Consider the following 22,946-nt stretch of genomic DNA (forward strand, 5'->3'; position numbering starts at 1 on the left):
TTCTGTGTCATGTAAAAAGTTACCTGGTTGCATGTGGAAATGTCCTGTCCGCTCTTGAGGAACTCCAGCACCTTTTCAATATTACCTGCCCTGGCTGCCCTCAGGAAGCTGGTGTTACTGTCCGACTGTTTATACATAACAAAGGAAACACATTAGGAAACTTCAGCCAAGCACTACTAAAAAACTGAACGCAATATTCACGTGATCAAATTCAATGCTACTCATTTTACTTCCATAATGTGACATATTTCCAAGATATTACACAAGAACAAATGGGTGAGATCTGTGACATTTCTGTTAATATACACTACTTTTCAAAAGTTTGGGGTCAGTAAGACCAAGTGGCACCGAAAAGTAGTAATTCTTTCTGAAAATTCATCTTTGCCATCACAGGAATAAATTCTTTTTTTTTAAATATAGGCTAATAAAACAGAAAACAGTTATTTTAATTTGTAATAATATTTGACAATATTACTTTTTTTTAATGCAACCTGGATGAGCATAAGAAATTAACAGTACTGTAAATATTTCTCATTTTCTCTAAGATTATGGTATGTGCTTAAGTCTCAGCGTGAATGTGAAGGTTGTGATTTCAGTGGGTGTATCTCCTTTTATCAGAATTGTGTTTGAATGTGACTCTTCTAAATATAGACAGCAAAACAGAATGAAGGCAGCTGGCAAGACACACACGCGCGCACACATGCACGCACACACACACACAAAACACTTATATATGTGGTTAATGGGGACTCTCAATATGCATAATGGTTTTTATACTGCAAGCTGTATTTTCTATCCCCTAACTCTAATCCTACCCCTTCAAAGAAAACTAATAGAATTTATTGAATTTCAGAAAACACGGTTTAGTATATATTTTTAAGCCATTTGGTGTCCTCATAAACCCTATTTTATACCCATGCCATTGTAAAAACCATGTATTTGAACACAGACTCTCTCGCACACACACACACACACACACACACACACGGAGATACACACACGCTCACACAGACACACAAACACACACACACACAGAGGGATCCGCATGTGTGCATGGTTATGCACTGAAAGTCTTGCCATGTGAGGAAGAAAATTAATGCCAAGATCAAATTTCCAATTTGGCATCAACAAGCAAACATGTGTTAATTATTCTACTTCAGAGCAATGCTTTTAAAGCCTTTGGCATAAGAGTCACAACAGTGACAATAAAAACTGCATGTGCAATACCAACACAAAATCTGATTAATGAACACTACAGAGCAGGTAGAGAGTACAGGTATCAATTACCTTTCAAAAGTTGCACAAAATTTATTAAAACATACAGACAGTATTGTTATGAAAATATTAAAACCTCTAAAGTCAAGCATTTTCAATAATGGAAGCAAGTATTAAGGTATTTGTTTTAATCTTGTTACATTAGAACTGACAAGCGCATTGGTGCTAAGTTCTGGCAGCGGTATTTAAGATGCTAATGAACAGACCAGAAGCTCTCGGGTCATGTGGAGTGTGAAGCATTAATGTGTCAGGTCATCACAGACTATTGACCAAAATGTTTGAGACATGACCTCTGCTCCTTCTGAGATTGAGAGGTCACATCTTAGCACGTGTGGGATCTGAATAAGACCTATCCAATGGAAACAGACACTGTGCATTTGCTGATGAAGTTGCACTCACACATGCTTCACTATTTGAGCACATGTAAGCAACAAAAGTTCATATCTGGTCATGACATTCCCTGATCAACTTGTTCTCTTAAATTCTCATTAATTACACATAAAAGTGATAACACTGCTAATGAATACTTTTGCATCAGTGGTGATCATTTTTACCTTTTTCTGAGGTAAGACATATACTATACATACAGTATACTATACTATATTTGATAAATAGAAAATACTGACTATAAAAAATGCCCTACAATATCAAACAGCTTTAATCAGCTTAAATATCAGCTGGTTTTGTAGGTTAGTGCTGTTTTGATGCTGGTCAAACCAGCCAGGCCAGCATATAGCCATGCTGTTGGCCAGCAAATCTTAGTTAGTGAAGCTAGTAAGTTAACAGGTCTTTCTGGTGATGCTAGTTGACCAAAGAAGTCTTGCTGGTTAAAACTAGTTAAAAAGCCTATTGGAAGCTTTCCATCTTAAAGGGATAGATCACCCAAAACTGAACATTCCCATCCTCATGTTGTTCTAAACCTGTATAACTTTTTGTGGAACACAAAAGAAAATCGTTTGAAGAGTGTTGATAACCATGGGCCCATTGATTTTTATTGTTTACTATAAAAAAGGTTCTTTATTAGCAACAATTGTTCCATGAAGAACCTTTAACTTTCCATTACAATAAAGGTTCTTTATAAAAAAATAAAAAATAAATAAATAAAAGTTCTTTAGATTATTACCACCAAGAAAAATAAATGGTTCTTGGTTTGTTTAATTAAGAATGGTTCTTCTTCTGGTATCACTCTAAGAAAATCCTCTTGGAATCTTTATTTTCAAGAGTGCATTTCTCATGTTCCACAGAAGAAAAAAAGTCATACAAGGTTAGAGACGATATGAGGCTAAATGATAAAATAATAATAATAATAATGATAATAATTTTTGGGTGAACTGTCCCTTTAAGTCAAGATCTGAGAAGTTGAAAATCCTTATTGAGATGTTAACTGCAATCACCATACAAAGAGAGAGAGAGAGAGAGAGAGAGAGAGAGAGAACACTGAAAGTTAGAAATGTTCTGTATACCCCAGCATAACAAGCACAACTGGACTTTTTAGCAGGAAAATCCTCTACTGAACCTGGAAATTATTAAGATTGTCTTACCAAGGTATCTGCCACAGAACTGTAGTAACTGTCCAGAGATGGATCACTTCCAATGGTCCGCAGGCCTTTACCTGAACCACATGCCTTACACATTGCCGCATTGCCCATGGTAAAGAGTGACCCAAAGCTTGGCAAAAAAGCTGCACTACACTTTGCATCAACCGAGTTTCCGCACTCACTGTGCCTCTCCCAGTGATAACCAACCACTGAACATCAAATCGCTCCCTGGGAGATTGATTCTCGCTCACATGCACTTAGCTTTATGGGTTTGCATTATCCTCAGTCTTCAGGTAGTACCCAGGAGCCCATTCATTTATCAGCTTCAGAGCATCTATCCAGCTAATGCGAAAGCCCCCAAACTTTCATGTCTATCTTTCTCCTCAGGTCCCAAACAACGTCTCTTATTTGCTCTCTCTGATCCCTGCCCCGTGTCCTCTGTGAGAATCTGTGTCCCGTATTGGCACAGACGCCTTGGCTCTTGTCTCCTCTTCTTTTCCGGTCTTGTCTCTCTTCCCGCCTGACTTCGTAACTGACAACTGCGGCCGTAAATGTGTCTCCCATTGCTATATCAGGCCAAATATCCACCCCGTCCAGGATCCAGGGCTGGGTTATTTTTAACTCCTCAAGGCACAAGCAGCATTGTGACAGAGCAAGGGCCAGCAAGGGGCAATCCTACTGGGAAAGAGCCAGCTGGAAAACCTGTCCTTTTCCTCCTGAGGGCCAGGAATGTGCATCCACTGGGACAAGCGAGGAAGAGGGTGTTATTTACAGAAACCCTCGGTTGTCATACCATCCTTGGTCTTTAAAATGCCATACATTTGGAGGTCATCTGGAGGTTAAGTAAATCATGGAACATCATCTAATAGAGGTTCTTGTTCTCAAGTAAAAGCTCTTCCAAAATGGTTTAACACCACATAAATCCAATTCATCATCCATAAGGTGTGTAACCGAGATTAAACAGCTATAGCAATGGCTACAGAATCAGACCAAAAGGCATCTAGGCATCAGCGTCTGTGGGTCATCTCTGGTCCTGAGGCAGTCCGCATTGACCAGACTAGGATTCAGCATTTGGTTGACTTCCTCTACAGACATAATGACCTGCCAGTGACTGCTCTGATCAATGCTATGCCCCCAGTTAACCATCTATGGGTTTTACTACAGTTAAACAGTAAGGAACACATAATTAGCCTTTAAAAACAAAGTATAGTGAACTCTATGTACAAGTACAGCTGAGAATGTTAAGTAGCTTGAGGCATCTCTATTCATATTTACAAATTTATTTCACTGTGGTAGACTAATATACAAAAATGTGGGTAACACTTTACAATAAGGTTCATTAGTTTACATTAGTTAACTACATTAGTTAACATGAACTAAGACTGAACAATACTTCTGCTGCATTTATTAATCTTAGTTAATGTCGATTTCAGCATTTACTAATGCATTATTAAAATCAGAAGTTGTGCTTGTTAACATTAGTTAACGCACTGTGAATTAACATGAACTAACAAAGGACAACTGTATTTTTATTAACTGACATTAACAAAGATAATAAATGTGTTGATCATCGTTCGTTCATGTTAGTTAATACATAACTAATGTTAACAAATGACACCGTATTGTAAGGTGTTACCAAAATTTTTAATTCTCAGGAAAGATTAAAAAAAATATATTCTCTCATGGTTACCCAGGCTGCATTTATCTAATGAAAAATACACTAAAATGTGAATATACTATTATAGTTTAAATGAACTGTTTTCTACTTTATTATATTTTAAAATGTAATCTATTTATTGCAAAGCAGACATTACTCCAATCACATGACACTTCAGAAATAATATTTTATAAATAATAATGCTGATTAACACTGACACAGTGAACTGTTTTTGTTAGAAACAGAAATCTTTATAAATGCAAAATTAAAAACATTTTTAAATGCATCCTTGCTAAATAAAGCAATTTTGTCCCAAAAATGTAATATATTTGTAAAATATAACTAGGCTTTCCCATTTAAAATAATAGTAAAATTTTTGAGGAACTAACGTTATAATAAACACTATACAATTTTTATTTTGTACTATTTACATTTAAATTATGTTATACATACACATTATACACATACAAATTCTACAAATATGACACTGTCAGTCACTGGATGGAGCAGGCCATCCAGGTCAAATAGCTTAACACATTAAGTCTGTTTTATGACACATCTGTGCTGACAAGACAAACACTTTTACTCCCATCAACACTGTTGCTTTTTCAACCCTTTCCAACCTCTCTTTAAAGGTGATGGATATTTTCATGAATGATTCATTCATTGCGTCCGTCCCTTGACTAATGAACAAGACTGTGGAGGTGAAGTAGTCATTTGTGTTTCTTATAATTTACTATGGCTGCATTATAATTATTTCCCAATTTGAATATGATCAAAAATTTCATGTGAATGTGTACAGGGAATTTTGCGCATTTTGTTTCCAATTTGTCTCCACCCTGGTGCCATTTTGGAGAGTATCAACTGAACATAAACAACATATGCAGCACCACACGGAAACGTTGTTTTCGTTCAGATCAAAGAGTAAACAATTGATGCTATAAGCGTTAATTTGTGTTCTGAATATGAACAAAGATTTTATGGGTTTGGGATGACATGAGGGTGAGTAATTAATATGGAAGCAGATTAGTCTCAAATATAATTCATGCAAAAAACACGATTCACACATGCGTAGACAATTTCACATGCATGAAACCTAATTCACGTACACACAAAAAAAATCCACGTACGTAAAAAAAAATATATATTCACAAAAAGCAATTCACATGCGCAAAATAAAATTATATATTCATAAAATACATTTCACAAATGCAAAACACAATTCGTAGATATACAACTGTGCACAAAAAACCTTTGAATGTTTAAAATGTACGAGTGTCTGAATGTACAAATCGTCATTTACTACGAATCCACTCGGATTTGTGTGTGTGTGTTTTTGAGACTTTCCTGGCAGAGCTCTCTTCCCACGTGGGTCTGTCGTACTCTTTAGCCAATCAGATGCGAGCTTACCATTCAACCAATCATATCATAAGCCACTGAGAGTGCATTCAAGGAGAGTAGTTTTGCACATGTTCAGATGGCAGAAGCTTCCTTTGTTTGAGTCTGCGCGTCAGAAACGGAAGTGCTAAAAATCGCTAAAAATGGGCTTCACTTGTCTCAATCGAGTTCCAATTGGGTCGCTGTGTCCATTTCTTTTACTGTCTATGGGATTACTGATGTAAAGGCTTAATTTCCGTTCTAATTAATCCATATTGCGCAAAAGGTGCGCAGAATCGTGCTCCTTGAATGCACTCTCAGTGGCTTATGATATGATTGGTTGAATGGTAAGCTCGCATCTGATTGGCTAAAGAGTACGACAGACCCACGTGGGAAGAGAGCTCTGCCAGGAAAGTCTCAAAAACACACACACACAAATCCGAGTGGATTCGTAGTAAATGATGATTTGTACATTCAGACACTCGTACATTTTAAACATTCAAAGGTTTTTTTGTGCACAGTTGTATATCTACGAATTGTGTTTTGCATTTGTGAAATGTATTTTTATGAATATATAATTTTATTTTGCGCATGTGAATTGCTTTTTGTGAATATATATTTTTTTTCACGCACGTGAATTTTTTTTGTGTGTACGTGAATTAGGTTTCATGCATGTGAAATTGTCTACGCATGTGTGAATCGTGTTTTTTGCGTGAATTATATTTGAGACTAATCTGCTTCCATAAATTAATGACAGAATTTTTATTTTTGGGTGAACTATCCCTTTAACTCTGTTAAAATGAATAAAAAGAATGACTGAAGATTTGTAAATTTTGCTAAACAAGATTGAACAAGGTGGTAAATATCCCAACTTTTTGGTTGTTTCTCACTTTAAATTTATATATTTTAACTGAAAAAAATAATATTAATAAATCAGCCATTAAAAAAAAAATCTAATCTTTGATACAGTAAAACATTTTCAAAACTCGGAAGTACTTGGCAGACTGCGAGAACAAAACTAAAGCATACATGAGTTATATCAAAAAGTTATGTCATCTCATATGTAGCCAATGAGATTTTACACTCTAGAGACAAATCTGCATACAGGATGATCCTATTTCCTAAGCCTCTTCCAGTATCTGTGCTCTGAAACAGGTGCGGAACAGCTGACTACAGGATTTATCCCCGGAGCTCATCTGCAGCGCAAAAATACTAAAATGCAACCATAAAAATTTGCATTAATTATAATATACTGCAGATAATAGTGGTGATAACTTTCTGTACACAACTGAGAATTAAAAATGATTATTAATAATAAAGAAACCATGAAGGTAAGTTATACAAAACAAAGACAAGTTATACAAAACAAAAGTAAAATATAATAATTTTAAATTTAAAATATAAAGAACAACAACTCGATTACCAGATGCTGCATTTGGATATTATGAAATAAACTATTTTAAATATTATTAAGGCTGTGTGTGATTACACTTTCTTGACTTTGCAATGATAAACGTAAAGATTTTGACATTTAAGGATCGCAGAATTCTTTAAACAGACACATGTGATAGGTCAGCTGTATCTGAGCTGGCACATATGAATTTGAGTTTTTTTTTTTAATTGAGGTTTTTAAGTGTTAGTATACCTTGCGTTTGCGCTCTGCTCTCTCTCTGTGTCTCTTGCGTCTCTCTCTGGCTTTTGCGAGAGCCTTTATCTCAGGAGGTTGTTCCAGTTCCCGTGCCTTTTTCAGGTGTGCTGCTGCATGTGCCATGATGACAAACCACAGCTGCCACAGAAACTGTACACAGCTTCTCCTATATCACTTCAGATGTGAAATAGTCCCATATGGTTTATAATATAAATATAAAGAAAATGTTGGAGTCCTTGTTCTGCTTTTCCCAATGGCTCCTTTGAATAAGGTGATAATGGACACACTGTGCCAGTGTCCTCCCACAATTCACTCTGAATAACTCTTTAGACTAAACTACACTGATCCACTGTGAATTCCCTCCTCAGTGTAGATTGTCATCTCTTTTTTCCCCTACAGAGAGATACTCCAGTCTATTGGTTGGCTGAAGAGAGAAAAGCCTCACTTGCTGAATCTGAATATATATTGCCATGTGTGAACTAGAGATGAGAGAGAGAGAGAGATAGATAGAGAGAGGGGGGGGGACCTGCCTGTCCAGATGTAGAGGCATCTATCTGTATTCCAGCTGTAGGATTGAGTGTGTGTTTGTGTGTGTGTACTTCACAAATGTGCATGTATAAGAATAGAGACACAATAAAAAAAGTGTTTGTTTCAGAGAAAAAAACATGAAACTGTTAATAAAAACTGTGTGACAAACAGCAAGTCTACAGAGACACCTGAGGCACATAGCGTGCTGCTCTGAGCTGGGGAGGAGTTTGGGGAAGACCACAGTGGAGGCTGTCAGGAACACTGGGAATAAATACACAGGGGTAACTGTAAGCCACATATACAAATCTACCTGGAGGGGAATGGTACGCTCCAACACACAGCTACTGTAGTCAAAGGCCCAACTGGTTCAAAAAGGCGCTTACACCTGAAGGATGCTCCAGTGGGATTGTACTATAAATCCCCCTGATTTGATTTTGTCTGCTAAACCACTGCTGATGATATGGAGAAAGGAGTCTTTTCCTTAGTAGGATCTCACTTAAGCTCTGACTCTCAAGATATTCAAGATAGTCTCAATACCTACAGTATTGATGCAAAAAAAATAATAATAATAATAATAAAAACTTTTAAAAGTCACAGCAAAGAATAAAAAACATTTCTATTCCAAATGGTCAAAATTTACTCATATTACTATACTTAAGGACATTTAGTCCCCATAATGGAGGTAATACCAGGACACACATAATTACAACATACTGCAACAATACATGTGTTTTCTTGGTCAAAATACTTCTACACCACCTTTTGGATTGCAAAAGTAACTACACCTCAGTAATTTAGACCTCAGCACACTGACACCTGCTGGTTAAACCGCTCATCTACCACTGTGTGAGTCCTTCAGGTAAGACCTAAGACAAGCACTGAACACTAAAATCTCTGCAAATGTACTGTAGTTTGTTTACATATTAACTATAGTTATGGTGTTGTAAGATCATAGAAGGAACAGGTGAAACCATTGATGCCACTTCACTATCATCATTAGAACAATGGAATTATGATTTCTATCAAATATGTTGTCACTCTTTATTTTAAGGTTCAATTCTTGCTATTAACAAACTATTAAAGGGGTCATATGATGTGATTTAAATTTTTCCTTTCTCTTTGGAGTGTTACAAGCTCTTGGTGCATAAAGAAGATCTGTAAAGTTGCAAAGACTAAAGTCTCAAATCCAAAGAGATATTCTTTATAAAAGTTAAGAGTCAACTATGCCTACCTAAAACGGCTCGTTCTAACACGCCCCCACATGTCTACTTCACGATGTAGGAAGATTTGCATAATGCCTCCCAAATGTTCACACGTAGAAACAAGTCGTAACTTTTATTCTCGCTGTCACAGTCTGTAAGTAGGTTTACATATTTAAAGGATTTGCCAGTGACGATTCAAACGCGAGTTTTTAGCAGTGTAGAGAGTAGCGCTTGTTGTTTGTCATTTCTCCGATCACAAGTGCAAACATGGTTTTATGTTTACATGGCGCAATGCAACGCAATGCATAAAAAGACAGTATAAGTCAGCGGTTCTCAATTTCAGTCTCCATGCCCCCCTGCTCTGAACATTTTGTATGTTTCTCTTATAGCTTCAGATGTTTGTTCTATTTGCACGTAAGTGCCCTGCAAAGTGGACATCACAGGATATTCCACCATGATTCCAGTTCGAAGCGAACGTATACATGTTCCATTCAAAGTGCATTGAAGTGTGCGAGATGTGAATTTAAATTGTATTTATTTACAGAGGTATATTATGTCACACTTGTCTGTGTATGAAGACGTTGCGCAGTGCAAATCCGTGAATGAATTTTCCGAAGTGAAGTAAACTTCAACAGATTTCCCCTGCTCGGGGAGTAGTGAGCAATGAACACTGTGTAGGGATCATGTCAATGGGAACACAGCTCATGCACGGAGCTCACTTCTAACAAGCTGATTATCTGAATCAGGTGTGTTAACAAAGAGAGACATGCAAAATATGCAGAGTTGGGGGGCGCGGGGACTGGAATTGAGAACCGCTGGTATTGTCATTATAATCAGTAAATAATTCCCTACTTGACTCAACAAACCCCCACACAATAAATCACATTAATGTTTTTGTCTCGGCGCTCCGGGACACACAACATCACAGTATAGTAAGGGGTGTAACATTTCTGTCATAGCTTGAGGTATTAGGCCAATCACAATGCACTGGATAGCTGGCCAATCAGAGCACACCTCGTTTTTTAAGAACGATGAGCTTTGTAAAAAAACGACGTGTTTCAGAAAGGCGGGGCATAGAGGAGAAACAATAATGTACAGGCGGTGGAAAACAATGTGTTTTTTATATTTGTAAATAATAAACCCATTTCATTACACCAAATATACAAAATATATTTTTTTAGTAGCATCATATGACCCCTTTAATTAAAACTTTGGTCTCAATAAACTCCTAATTTGCTTTTTATAAATAGTTAGAAAGGTAGTAGTTACATTTAGGTATTGATTAGGGATGTAGAATATGGTTGTGCAGAATATTGCTTTAGAAGTATGTACTAATAAACAGCCAATATGTTAATAATAGGCATGCTAATAAGCAACTGTTAATAGTGAGTACTGGCCCCTATACTAAAGTGTTACCATATAAGTCACAATGAACAATATTTTGCACATTTAAAAGCTAAATGTACAACTGTCTAAGTTATATATATATATATATATAAATCAGATTTTACACTTTTCATAAATAATGTTGTCATACTTTTAAAACTCATACTTTTATTATTTTCAGAAAATCAGTTTTTTATCATTATAAAATCTTTTTATACATCTTTTTGTGCCCCCTTAATTGAATTCAGAGTAGACAACAAATTAATCTACACTACTCAGCACATTTTATTTATAAAAAATTTGTATTTAAACAGGTTTTAAACAGAACAAATCTGAAATGCAAGCCCTATTTCCAACTCTGTTCTTATAAAATGCCATTCCACCACACTTTTTTAATATGAATCAAAAAAAAAAAAAATATATATATCAAACAAAACATTTTTTTTTTTTTTTTTACAGTGTTTTTTATTTTACTACAGATGGTGCTAAATAACAGTAAGGAATTCTCATCCTTAACAAGCATTGCATCTCATGTTATTTATTGATGCTGTAAAAGCAACAGACTGAACAGCAGCAGAATCTGTTCAGATGCAAAAAAAAATTAAAAATAAATAATAATAAAAAAATCTATAAAACATTGATCTTTATGACAACTGATAGTCTCCAGAGTAGAGCAAGAGCTGTGTAACTAAAACAGGGACAGATTTACACAGAAAGCAGGGCAAAGATGGACCATCAATCAAGTTCCTTCAACCTGGAGGTTAGACCCAGTCAACCAGATTACAATAAGCTATTTCAGTGTTACTCAACATACAGAATCTATAAAACAAACACTGCCACAATGCTAGAGAACTGTGATTGGTCGCCAGTATGTTGCTATATGCAGTTGTACTTGCGGCTTCCTAACCTAAGTATGACCTTATGATGTAGCAGCTAAAGATCAGGCTGTAAGACTGCTGTAAATATGTTAAAAACACCACACCGCAAGAGAGATGTTTGACATATGGTTCATTTGAGCTTGAAAAGGTCTTGTCATGCTGATAAATGGACAAGCAGAGGACAGGATCAATACAGTGATAAACATGAGCAGTGTATGCAAGGCGCCAGGTCTCAGATATCTGTGTGGAGAGAGCAATGGTCCCAGGGGAATACAAGTTATCGTCATCTTTACACTTACTGAACATCATTACTCAGGATGCTTATGTTTCACCCATCACAGCTGCTGTGACTGGCAAATTGTGCTGTGTCAGAGGCCTGCACTAAAAACAATGAGAGTTTTTTTATGTGTACGCAAGTACTACGTAGCCGATGATTTTTATTCAGAGAGACTTAAAAATAAAGGTTCTAAAAAGAGGTTTTTGCAATGCCATAGAAGTACCATTTTTGGTTCCCCAAAGAAGCCTTTTTTTCTTAGTGTAAAAACTTTTTTTATAATGTGAAGAACCTTTTTCAAATACAAAGAACCTATGGAAAGTTTCAATGGATTTTAAAGGATCTTCATGGAATCATCACTGCCAACTAAGAATCGTTGTTTTTAAGAGTGTACAATATATTTACGATAGGGATAATATATCAGAACTATCAGTATCAGTAACATCTGTAACATGGAAACATTGCCACTAAAAGTGAATGATGACAAATGAAATTTCAAAAATTAGGGTTTATGTGTGTATAGTGTGTTGATGTGTTAGTCAGTGTGTATGATCATAGCTGAGTCTGCACTTTTTGACTTACATCATCTAATACCTTTTCAGTCTTGAAGCTCTTACAGTGTTTGTTATTAAGCCATTAGTCAACGCATCGATCTTTCATAAAAGCTCACTCAAAATCAACCCTAAATTCCATTTCTCTGCACAGATCCATCACTCTAATGCATTTGATGTAGAAGCATGAAAAGCAATATAGAAATATTTGGCCGATACAATAGCCAGTAGTTATTATGACCAATAACAATCATAACGTCTGATATTTTAAAGAAAAAAAGGTATTTACACTAAAACCCCAATACAGAACATGCTGCAGAAGAAATCAAAGCATTAAAACATAGTTCTGAAAAGCGGGGTGTGCTCTGATTGGCCAGCTATCCATTGCGTTGTAAATGACCGAATGTCTCAAGTGTGTGACGGAAATGTTACGGCCCCTTACCATACTGTGATGCCGTGTGTCCTGGCACGACAAGAAAAAAACAATAAAACCCATTATAAACTAGTCATTTGCTGCATCCAGTGGGGACATAATTACTGATTATAATGACTTATACTGTGTTTTTACGCATTGCATTGCATATAGCGCTGCATAAACATAAAACCATGTCTGCATTTGTGATCGGAGAAAGAACAAACAACAAGCTCTACCCTACACTGCTCAGAACTTGCGTTTGAATCATCAATGGCAAATCCTTTGCATATGAAAACATACTTACAGACTGTGAGTCAGAAGAACCAGACTGTCCTTGCAAATTTGGAAATGCCCCACTTTATAGAAACAGACAATGGCATTGTAGGCTACTCTCACAGGAAACAGTCCTTGTCCTCCGCAAAATGCGCTGCATACATCTGAATATTTGGGTTGAACTGTTCCCGAACAGTGTTGTAAATACAACTTAACCACTGATTTCTAGTTGTGTCCTCTTTTGGAAGGCAAAAAAAAGTAGCTTCGCTTTCACAATGAAACACAGCATCTCCACAACATGGCGCCGGCGGCAACAGTGAGAATAAAAGTTACATCTTCTTTCTTTGTCTGAACATTTGGGTGACGTTTTGCAAATCTTCCTACATTGTGACGTAGACATGCAGGGGAGTGTTAGAATGAGCTGTTTTAGGAAGGCGTGGTTGACTCTTAACTTTTAGAAAAAATATATCTTTGGATTTGAGACTTTAGTCTTTCCAGCTTTACAGATCTTCTTTATGCACCAAGAGCTTGTAACACTCCAAAGAGAAAGGAAAAATTTAAATCACATCATATGACCCCTTTAAAAGCACTGTTGTAAAAACATACTAGGTTTAAAGACTCAATAAAGACTGACACACACACAGCCATTTACAAACACCTGGCACAGTCTCGACCCTTAGTGAGCTATCTGCCTAGACAGCATTTCTGGCATCATATAGGCATAATCCCAATGTCTGACAGTGTAGCCAACAAATTATACTGTCTCCAAAAAGTCTAATTTTGGCCAGAGACTGCGACTTTTACACATATATGTCTCTATTCCTGAATATCTTGTCAGTAGAGTTGATAATACATTTCTTAGATGCTACATCAACATCCTACTAGATTAGTTGGCCCTGCATTTGCACCTAGATAGCTCCCACTTTTCACCTTATTAACTACAGCCCCTAGTAAACATGAAGGCAACCCCGTTCTTTCTTTCCTTCTCTCACTCGCAAGTGTAAATGTCATGCAGCTTTCAGTGAAACAGCTCCACTTCGTCCAGACACAGGGCTGAAAATTCTCACTACTAGAGAATTTGCTTCACATTTCATTATATCATCAAGACAGTGGGCGGAAACCTCTCTCTGCTTTCAAATGTCACTGTAGAAATAAATAGACCAATGATCACAGACTCAGATCATATCAGTTGAGACCACACCCAATCACAAACACTGACAGATACACAGAGAGAGAAAGAGGGCAGTTGCTGAGGAAGAGCGAGAGAAAGTCACATAAAAGGCGAGAGATGAAGGAAGAAGTGTCATGACAGAAACAAGAGAGTGAGAAAGACAAATGCAAATGCATTCCAGAGAACAACACCCTTGTAGGATTCACTTTGCTCAAAACAACACTATGCTCTTCGAGTACGCTGTCCTAAAATGTCCTACCACTAACAATTTGTCGTCTTTCGTTCCAATACAAAAATTATATATACGCTATATCATATATGGACAAAAATATTGGCACACCCCCTTCTAATGAACAGGTTTAACTACTTTAGTAATTTCAATGAGTACAAATCTTAATGTTTAAGCATAATTTTATAGCAACAGTTTGGACAGGACCCTTTTCTCTTCTTACATGACAATACCTCTATGTATAATGCAGGCTCAAAAAGAAATGATTGATTCAGTCAGTGTGGAAGAACTTGACTGGTCTGCATAAAGCCAAGTCCTAATCCCAGCTGAACACCACTGGTGTGACTTTAAATGCAGACCTTGAGCCAAAAACTCATCACCAAACACCACTGACTATATGGACAAAAGTATTGGCACACCCCCTTCTTTAGAACAGAAAAATGCACTTCCAAAACTGTGGCAACAAAGATGGAAACTTAAATTTAAAATTGTATTTCCATCTCTGTTGCAACAGTTTTGGAAGTATCTAAAATGACTCTATCCATATGTACAAGTCATTGCTGTTTATTACTACATCGTATCATATACTCTATAATAGACTATGACTTTGTCATCTACACCAACAGCATACAGTACATGATGAACCATTCACTTACTGTTTTAGTGTCTGAATCATCTAAAATTAACTTAGAGTGCCTGCAAAAAAGAAAACACATTTACAGAAATCAAATAACAGTAAGGCTGGTGACTCTGAATCCAGAAGCTTCTTATTCTTAGACCAGCTCATTTGATTCTGCATGCACTCTGGAGGAAAGGAAGGACACGTGCGGTGAAAATGAATGCGACTGGAAGATATGAAACTGAATGCACTCTAATTCGATTTGAAGTTGCTAGCTCCCAGTTATGGCTTCTATCTCACTCGCTCTGCCGGTCTGGGTTTAGCTTAGTCACTTTCTTTCAAATCAGGTGGTTCTTGGACAGAATAAACTGCAAAATGGACAAAAATTTATGCAGAGCCAAAAGTCTGGACAAATGTCACTGATGATGATAACATGTCAGTTCAGTTCAGGAAGAATCCATAGACACCACATTTCCCATTGGATTGAAAATAGCCCGTTTGTAAGTATCAGTTTAATAAGCATTTGATTTATATGGCTTTTTCATACAACAGTACCACATTTTTTACATTTCGGGGATGTATAAAAGCAATCAGGATGTTACAAAAGTAAGATTTATTTAATATTTTTGAAAGAAATCTTGTATGCTCACAGAAGCTGCATTTATTTGATCAAAATATAGTAAAACTAGTAATACTGTGAAATATTATTATCTTTTTATATATATATATTTTAAAATAGAATTTATTCTACTTAGTCACATGATCCTTCAGAAATCATTCCAATATGCTGATTTGCTGCTACTATTATCAATGCTGAAACCAGTTATGCTACTTAACATTTGTAGGAAAACCATCGAATTTTTTTAAGGATTTTTTGATGAATATGAGGTTCAAAAGAACAGATTTTGTCATTGCCAGGCAGAATTAAATTGGCAAAGCACGTAATTTGAAGTCGCATGATTTATTATTTATCAGTTGTTTTAGGGAGTGGCTCTTTCCACTACACAATAGATCTGATATTTTAGTAACCACCTCACATGACTGGAGAACATATCCTCTGCATCCAAATCACATTATGACAGTGTGTGGGAAAAGATATATTTTGAAAATTCAGTCATTCAAAATCTTGGTACCTGATACACTGAAAATTGAGATTCCTTACAACTTTAAATTGGAAAATACCAATGTAATTTTAAAGATGTAATTTTATGCCAGATTATTAATCTCTATGATATATACTGTACTACTGTTCAAAAGTTTGGGTGCAGTAAGATTTTTTTTTTCTTTTTGTTGCAAAAAAAGAAAAAGAAAAAAAAACATTTCAAATAAATTAAATCCTAATAACTTCAGCATCACCTTTGATTAAGTGAAGGTGAGTTCTGAAAAAGTGAAGGTGTGTATTGAAGGATTGAGAAAAAGCGACTGAAAGGGAAAGAGAAAGAAAGAAAGGATGGATCAATAAAAGTATGCAGACAGCAGACGGGATAGCAATCACATCAGAGCATCAGCAAGCCTCTGTAAACACACTCTACTCAATTAGCTCTCTGGGAAGGGCAGGCTATTGTGTATGCATGTGTGTGTGATGAGCCTTTCTATCTGCCCTCTCTTTATAGAAGCTTTCAAGTAGCATGCAGCATAGGACATTACCTTGGCAAACACGTAATTCTTGGGACGCTTTCCATCTGTTAAGGTGTGTGAGGTGAACCTGTATTTGGCTTTATATGTACATAGAGTATTTCCATCACTTCTACTTAAACAGGAGAATGGACCTTAAGACTAAGGCACTATGTCTGTTTGTTTATTCATCCTTCCAAGGGCTTGGAAACCATTTCAAATTTCGACTTTTTAGAAGACAATCATTACTTCTCAAGGACCAGTTCCTTAATGCATCCACCATATCTTTTAAATTGTTCCTAATCCATCCACCCATCTGTTTTTCACCCGTCCTCAAGCTGTCATTGATCCATTTTCCACTCTTGCGGGAAGTCCTGATTGGTGTTTCATAAATATTTTAATGTATGAGATGCATTTCCATGTCCCACACTCTCACCCTCCCCCCTCAAAAAATCGCCAATCAAGTGGATTAAAGCAAGGCGCTGCAGTATTGTTTTTCCTCCGTTCGTTTTGGTCTATTTTGCTTTTGCATTTTCTCAAAATTATTATTATTTTTTAATCATGCATTGAGCCAGAAATCTCCACTGCAGTAACACATACATACACCTAATTTTACAGTTTTATTCCTGTCTATATTATGAAAGTATTATGAGGGATTTCTTATTCTTTTAAAACTGTATTTAACGTCAGAACGACCTCAAAGTAAAAAGAGGTGCTAAAGTCTGATTTTATGGTGGCTGTGCTTTACAATTAAATTATTATAATCTTAATTCAAGTGATGAAGGATTGTGAAAGTCTGACAGTAATCGTTGTTGAGTAGTACTGTAAGGTTAACCCTGCCTGCTTTGAATGTTTCAAAATGATTAACAGTTGAAAACATTCGTTAGAAATTTAGAAAAGTAATAAAAAAAATCAAATGTAATTAGTTACATTACTTTAATACAGTTACACTACTTATCACATTTATACAGGGTAACTTGTAATCTGTAATCAAAAGTAACACTGTATTTCCCAAAACTGTATTTAACAATATGTCAACAAAATTAATAAAAAATTCTGAACCCGTCTTTATCCAATGTTCAGATTTCTGTGAGGCATTTAGTGCATATTTAAATAGATAGTCCCTCATTTGCATATTTAACATACAGAAAACATATAATACAAAATATTTACATACTGTGAATAATCAGATGGGAAAATATTGCAGTGAATTAGCATTATCCAACCCTGCATCTTGACTGGGTTTAAAAGAAAATTATAATTTTTTTATATAATATTTTAATATTATTTTTCAGGCATTAATATCTAGTCACATATTGTCAGCCATGCTATGCCATCTTATCTTGCAAACCTGAACTTTTTTCTACAACAACAACATCTAGGTTAATGCTGATTTAGAAATATATTATTGTTTATTGTACATCCATGTTCTTTTGAAATACATTAACTAATGTTAATTTAGCTTGAAATGCTAAAAAAAATTACCATTACATTTACCATTAAAACATTTACAATTAAACACTGTTACAGTATGCTATTGTTTATTGTTATTTCATGTTAGCCATTGCATTGTCTAAAGTTATATATAGAATTTTATTGTAAAGAGTTACCAAGTTAGCAAAAAGTATCCCATGTACTCTAACATGAGGAATTTATTAACTAATTCATTAGAAAAACACAGCTTGAAGTAGTTTTGAAGTAATTCATGTTTTATGTCAGCTACTGTTTACTGACTTATTGTCAAAGGGTGTATGTGAGGACTGATTCATAACTTTAAAGTACGTCAAGCACATAGCACTATAATCGTGAAATAGTTATGATAATATTCAAATTCAGTGGTATAAAGAAGTGGAAATCTACCATACAGCCTGCTGCAGTTTAGCAAACATTAACATTTATAGCTTCTGTGCAAAGTTTCATATGGCATCGAAATCATAATGTGGGCAATGATGATAATGGATGATCATGGTCAATAATGATGATCATTAAAGTTTTAAGTTTTGTGTAGACAGCGCTGGACAGCGAGGTTGCTATGGAAACAGTCCTCAGAGGGCAGGCCTGGCCTGGCACCCACTATCCACAATGCAACAGCATGCAGCTGTGTAATGCAATAAAAAAAACCTTCTGCTCCATTACAGTCTGCTTCCTGTACATCATACTTCCCCCACAGGGAGGAAGGACAGAGAGACTCAGTGAGTGAGTGAAATATGGACAAACAGAGGACAAGAGAGAAATGATGAACAGAAACGGCGAGCCACACAAGATCTACACATTGTACAGCACCTGTCCAGATAGTTCTGGCTGTAAAATAAGTTACAGCTGAAAGCAAAGCCATAAATTATTGATTATAATACACGAAACAGCAGTATTTTGACAACATGGTGATATATTATTGAGAAAACTTCAAAGACATAACGGCAGATTGATAATTCCACTCTCTACTATTCAAAAAACTATTAGTCACTTTGTATGTGAACTTGAAGGGGTTGCAGAATTACAGAGTATATATGCGCCTCAAGGTAATGCAGTATAAGTGAATGAATTATATATAATTATATTTGCCCACTACAGTGCTCTGTACAGCAGTGTTTGTGCCACTCTTCCCTCCACTCACAACTGGTTCCCTGCCGCTGAACTGCAATTGAATATCACCCTCCCAACCAGCCCTGCAGGTAGAAACACACTACCCACTCCTGAGGGGAACCAGAGTATGGCGGCAGGAATGACTACACTTATGGTAGCCTATTTTTAGACCTGCATCACAAGCACCATGACTTAGTAGGCCTGTTGTTCTCGGTCCACTCCCTTCCTCTGTTCATCCCGCTCAAGAAGTTAGTGCACAGAATTTAGGAATTTATATTGCAGTTTAATCGAATGAAACAATGCAATATTACTTCCTAAACTGACTGCTGTAATTACATCCAAACCACGATCACACTGCATTTATTAATTGCTAGACTTCCACATATTCAACTGAACATTGTTTTAGCCAGTGAACAAAGACTTTAGGAGTGCCAGATGGTATTCCTGCAATAAGATGACGCCTGGGTGTGTACGTCTGCAGTGCTTGGTCCATTACTGAAATCTAATTACCCAGAGAGACCCTGACAGCACTCTCTCATATCATAACTCAGGACCCAATAGGAAACTGCATTAGTGTGTGTTTGACAGGAAATAACTTTAGAAAGCGAGTTCTGCCCAATCTTTTGGCATATGGACAACAGGTAATATGATATTTTTAAGCTGTGCATATTCCATATAATCTACATTTGTATCATATTTGCTGAATGAAATCCAATACATGTTGTTTCTTACTAATTTTGGGGTGCTGATTCAAACAAAATATTCCTTTCTCACAACACATGATGCACATTTTGTAGCATTTTTACTAGCGACAACCATTTATAAGGTGAAGAATTTTTTTACTGTCCATTAATCACCAGAAAAGCTGCCACAAAGGCATGATTTCTATCTTCCTTTGTGCCAGGTTTTCATATGTTTGAATGATTCTTAATGCATTTATGCCTAATCCTGATTTCAAGGTAAGAATTATGGCCAGTGATAGAAGAACATGCAAACATATTGTTTGATATTATTTTTCTACATGCAAACAGCAACTGAAAGTTACAGATTATCATCATTAAAACTTCTGACTTTTGACTACATTTGTTATTTTGATAAGAGCATTAAAGCTGAAAAACATATAATATGAAAAATAATTTTGTGGAAACAAATGTTAAATGTAAAAACAGAAAAAGATATTTTTCAATCTAACATCAAATTACTTATTTGGCCTTTTTTGCAATTAAGTAAAATTACTATTTTTTTTTTTTTAAGAATTCAAGATGCAGGTCTGTGTACATGGAAGGCCGTTTGCACAAAGGAATAATAATAAAAAAAAACAATTCTTGTTTACCTTACAGTTCCGACTTTTTTCTCAAAGTTGAGTTTGAGTTTATATCCCTCACAATTCTGAGAAAAAAAGTCTGAATTGTGGGATATAAACTAAAAGAGCCGCAAAGCATTGTCATGGCTGAACAGTTTAATTCATACCAGCTTAATCTGACAAGAGCACTTGGCAAAGGGTGCAACCATGATGTCAGAGCGGAAACAGTGAGAAGACTGGTTTAGGATACATCAGAATGGAGAGTTGAAAGGCAAATTTAGACCTGGAGTTTTAATGTAGTTCAACAGACCATGAAGAAAAACCCACCACAGGCACTAAGCCTTGACAGCTCTAAAAGTGAAATAATAAAGAAAATAGAGTGGAAAATATTTCTGGGAAAGCTCCGAGCAACAAATCACACAGGCTACACCTTTGAGTGACACAGAAGGGCATCTATGCATCCATGCAGACAAGCTAATGCCCTACATGACTCAGCCAGTCTATCACTTATTTATGGCCAGGTTTTATTGATGAATTGAGAGAGAATGTGTGTGAGGCTAAGCTTGTTATTGTAGGGCTCTTAAGAGAATTTGATAGAAAAAACACTGTTTGGATATTCTCTTTTTTATTGATTTAACAAGCTCTGCAGGGCCATCAGCTGTGATTTTATGCGTAAAACACCACAGTTAATAAACTGAATCTCAAGCAGTGCTACTTCGGAAACATGCCAGAATGGCACCTAAGGATCAAAGCAATGCTGCTCTAACGGTGCAGTTTGTCAGGTGTGAAAACTCACTAACAGTCAACACACACGGTCACTACACCATCACATATAGGCTGGACCAAGATGAAAAGCGAATGCAATACATATACAGGTAAAAAAACAATATAAAATGGCAAAATACTGTTATCTCACCATAAAAAAAAATTATGGTTTTATGAAGTGTGAGAAGCACGAATTGTACATTTATGGTTAAAATGTACATTATTTACAAGACAAACATTTTGCAAGTAAAAAAAAAACAAGTCACTGTATAGGCTTTACAATGAAAAATACAAATAACCTAAAAGGAAATATGACTGAATACTATGCTATGATAAAATTTCTGTAAATTTAATAGAATTTTACATAGAATTTTACTATATCATAGATAGATAGATAGATAGATAGATAGATAGATAGATAGATAGATAGATAGATAGATAGATTGATTGATTGATTGATTGATTGATTGATGGACACTATCACAACGCTTCCATGATGAAATGAAACAGGCTACATTGCGATAGATGTTTAGAAAGATTCGGTAACCAGGACAACGCCTCATCCTCCGCATCATGGACCACAAGACCGCGAAACACGGGTGACACGCTCGCCCACACACACACTGGACACCACAAAGCGGAACGTTTCGTTCATTCCACACACGCACACACTGACCTGGCGGATGCGGTTCTGGTGGGGTGGAGAGCCTCCTTCGGGTGAGGTATTGTTGGAAGAGGCCATCCTCACGTCTCGGACGGAGCCGCCCCTGCTCTCACTTTCTGCCGAGCTTTTTGACATTCAGGCTCAGCGCGTGATGTCGTCCGCGAAACGGAATCTGACAGTTCCGATACTGCGGTGGTCAAAACCCGTGCTCCGGCCTCAGATGTCAGGGCTGAAGCTCTGACTCATGCTGTGGTTGTATTGGAGAGTGGAGACAGACGAATGTCCTGTGGCGTGAAGGTACGGTGTCCTGCGGCCCTCCCGCTGCTCACATGCACAGGCACCGATGCTGCAGTGCTGAAACACTGACCGAGATGGAGGATGAATGAGGGTAATTAACGATAAGCCTGAGATAAATACACGATGGTGTAACAGAAGCGCAATCTAAGCGATGTTCTCATCGCTGTGTTGAGTAGCCCCCTCCCGTGCTTCTCTCTCTCCCTCACTCCCCTCCTCCATAAGCCACCCCCCCACCCCCCCAAACACACATGACGAGGCAAAACCAAAATCGATTAAATAGCTTGTTTTTTTTAAATATACAGTAACCCAATACTAGATGGACAGTTAAGTTACACCAAAAATTCTGAATTTCATTGGATGGAAAATTATCAAACCAAGGCATGTGCAAAGCAATTATGCTATACTTTATCTGGGAGATAACTACTTTTTTCCTATAGGGTATATAATGGCAGGTTTCCATTGTGACAACTTACCACAAATAGCAGGGATATATTAGCAGCAGTTATTTATTTTTATTGCCATGTCAACATAGCCTATTATATATTATTTTATATAATTAATCAGCAATTTGTTAATCCTTTTGATCTTTTATTTAAAAAATTCTCAAAAATCTAACCTTTCATTGGATAATAAGAATTTAAAATGGGGGGAAATATCATTATGAAATAAATGTTTTTATCTAATACACATTGGCCACAA

The 22,946-nt window shown here is 36.4% G+C and overlaps 1 protein-coding gene across 17 annotated transcripts in view; it reads right to left on the reverse strand.

The window, feature by feature from the left end:
- The window catches only part of ank2a (ankyrin 2a, neuronal), a 62,596-nt gene extending 40,138 nt beyond the window's left edge, over window positions 1-22,458 (reverse strand). For 15 of the 17 annotated variants that reach the window (XM_042716762.1, XM_042716767.1, XM_042716761.1 and 12 more), the window contains exons 1-2: window positions 21,963-22,458; window positions 24-125 (exon numbers count right to left, since the gene is read on the reverse strand). In XM_042716762.1, the coding sequence (XP_042572696.1) occupies window positions 24-125; window positions 21,963-22,085 (225 nt within the window). In that variant the 5' untranslated portion in view covers window positions 22,086-22,458. Of the gene's footprint in view, window positions 1-23; window positions 126-2,816; window positions 3,794-21,962 lie in introns of those variants that run through there. The other 2 variants (XM_042716755.1, XM_042716754.1) reach the window with 1 other exon arrangement.
- Between the last annotated feature and the right edge of the window lie 488 nt (window positions 22,459-22,946).

The sequence above is a fragment of the Cyprinus carpio genome, chromosome B1 (assembly GCF_018340385.1).
Source record: "Cyprinus carpio isolate SPL01 chromosome B1, ASM1834038v1, whole genome shotgun sequence".
Classification (NCBI taxonomy): Eukaryota; Metazoa; Chordata; class Actinopteri; order Cypriniformes; family Cyprinidae; genus Cyprinus; species Cyprinus carpio.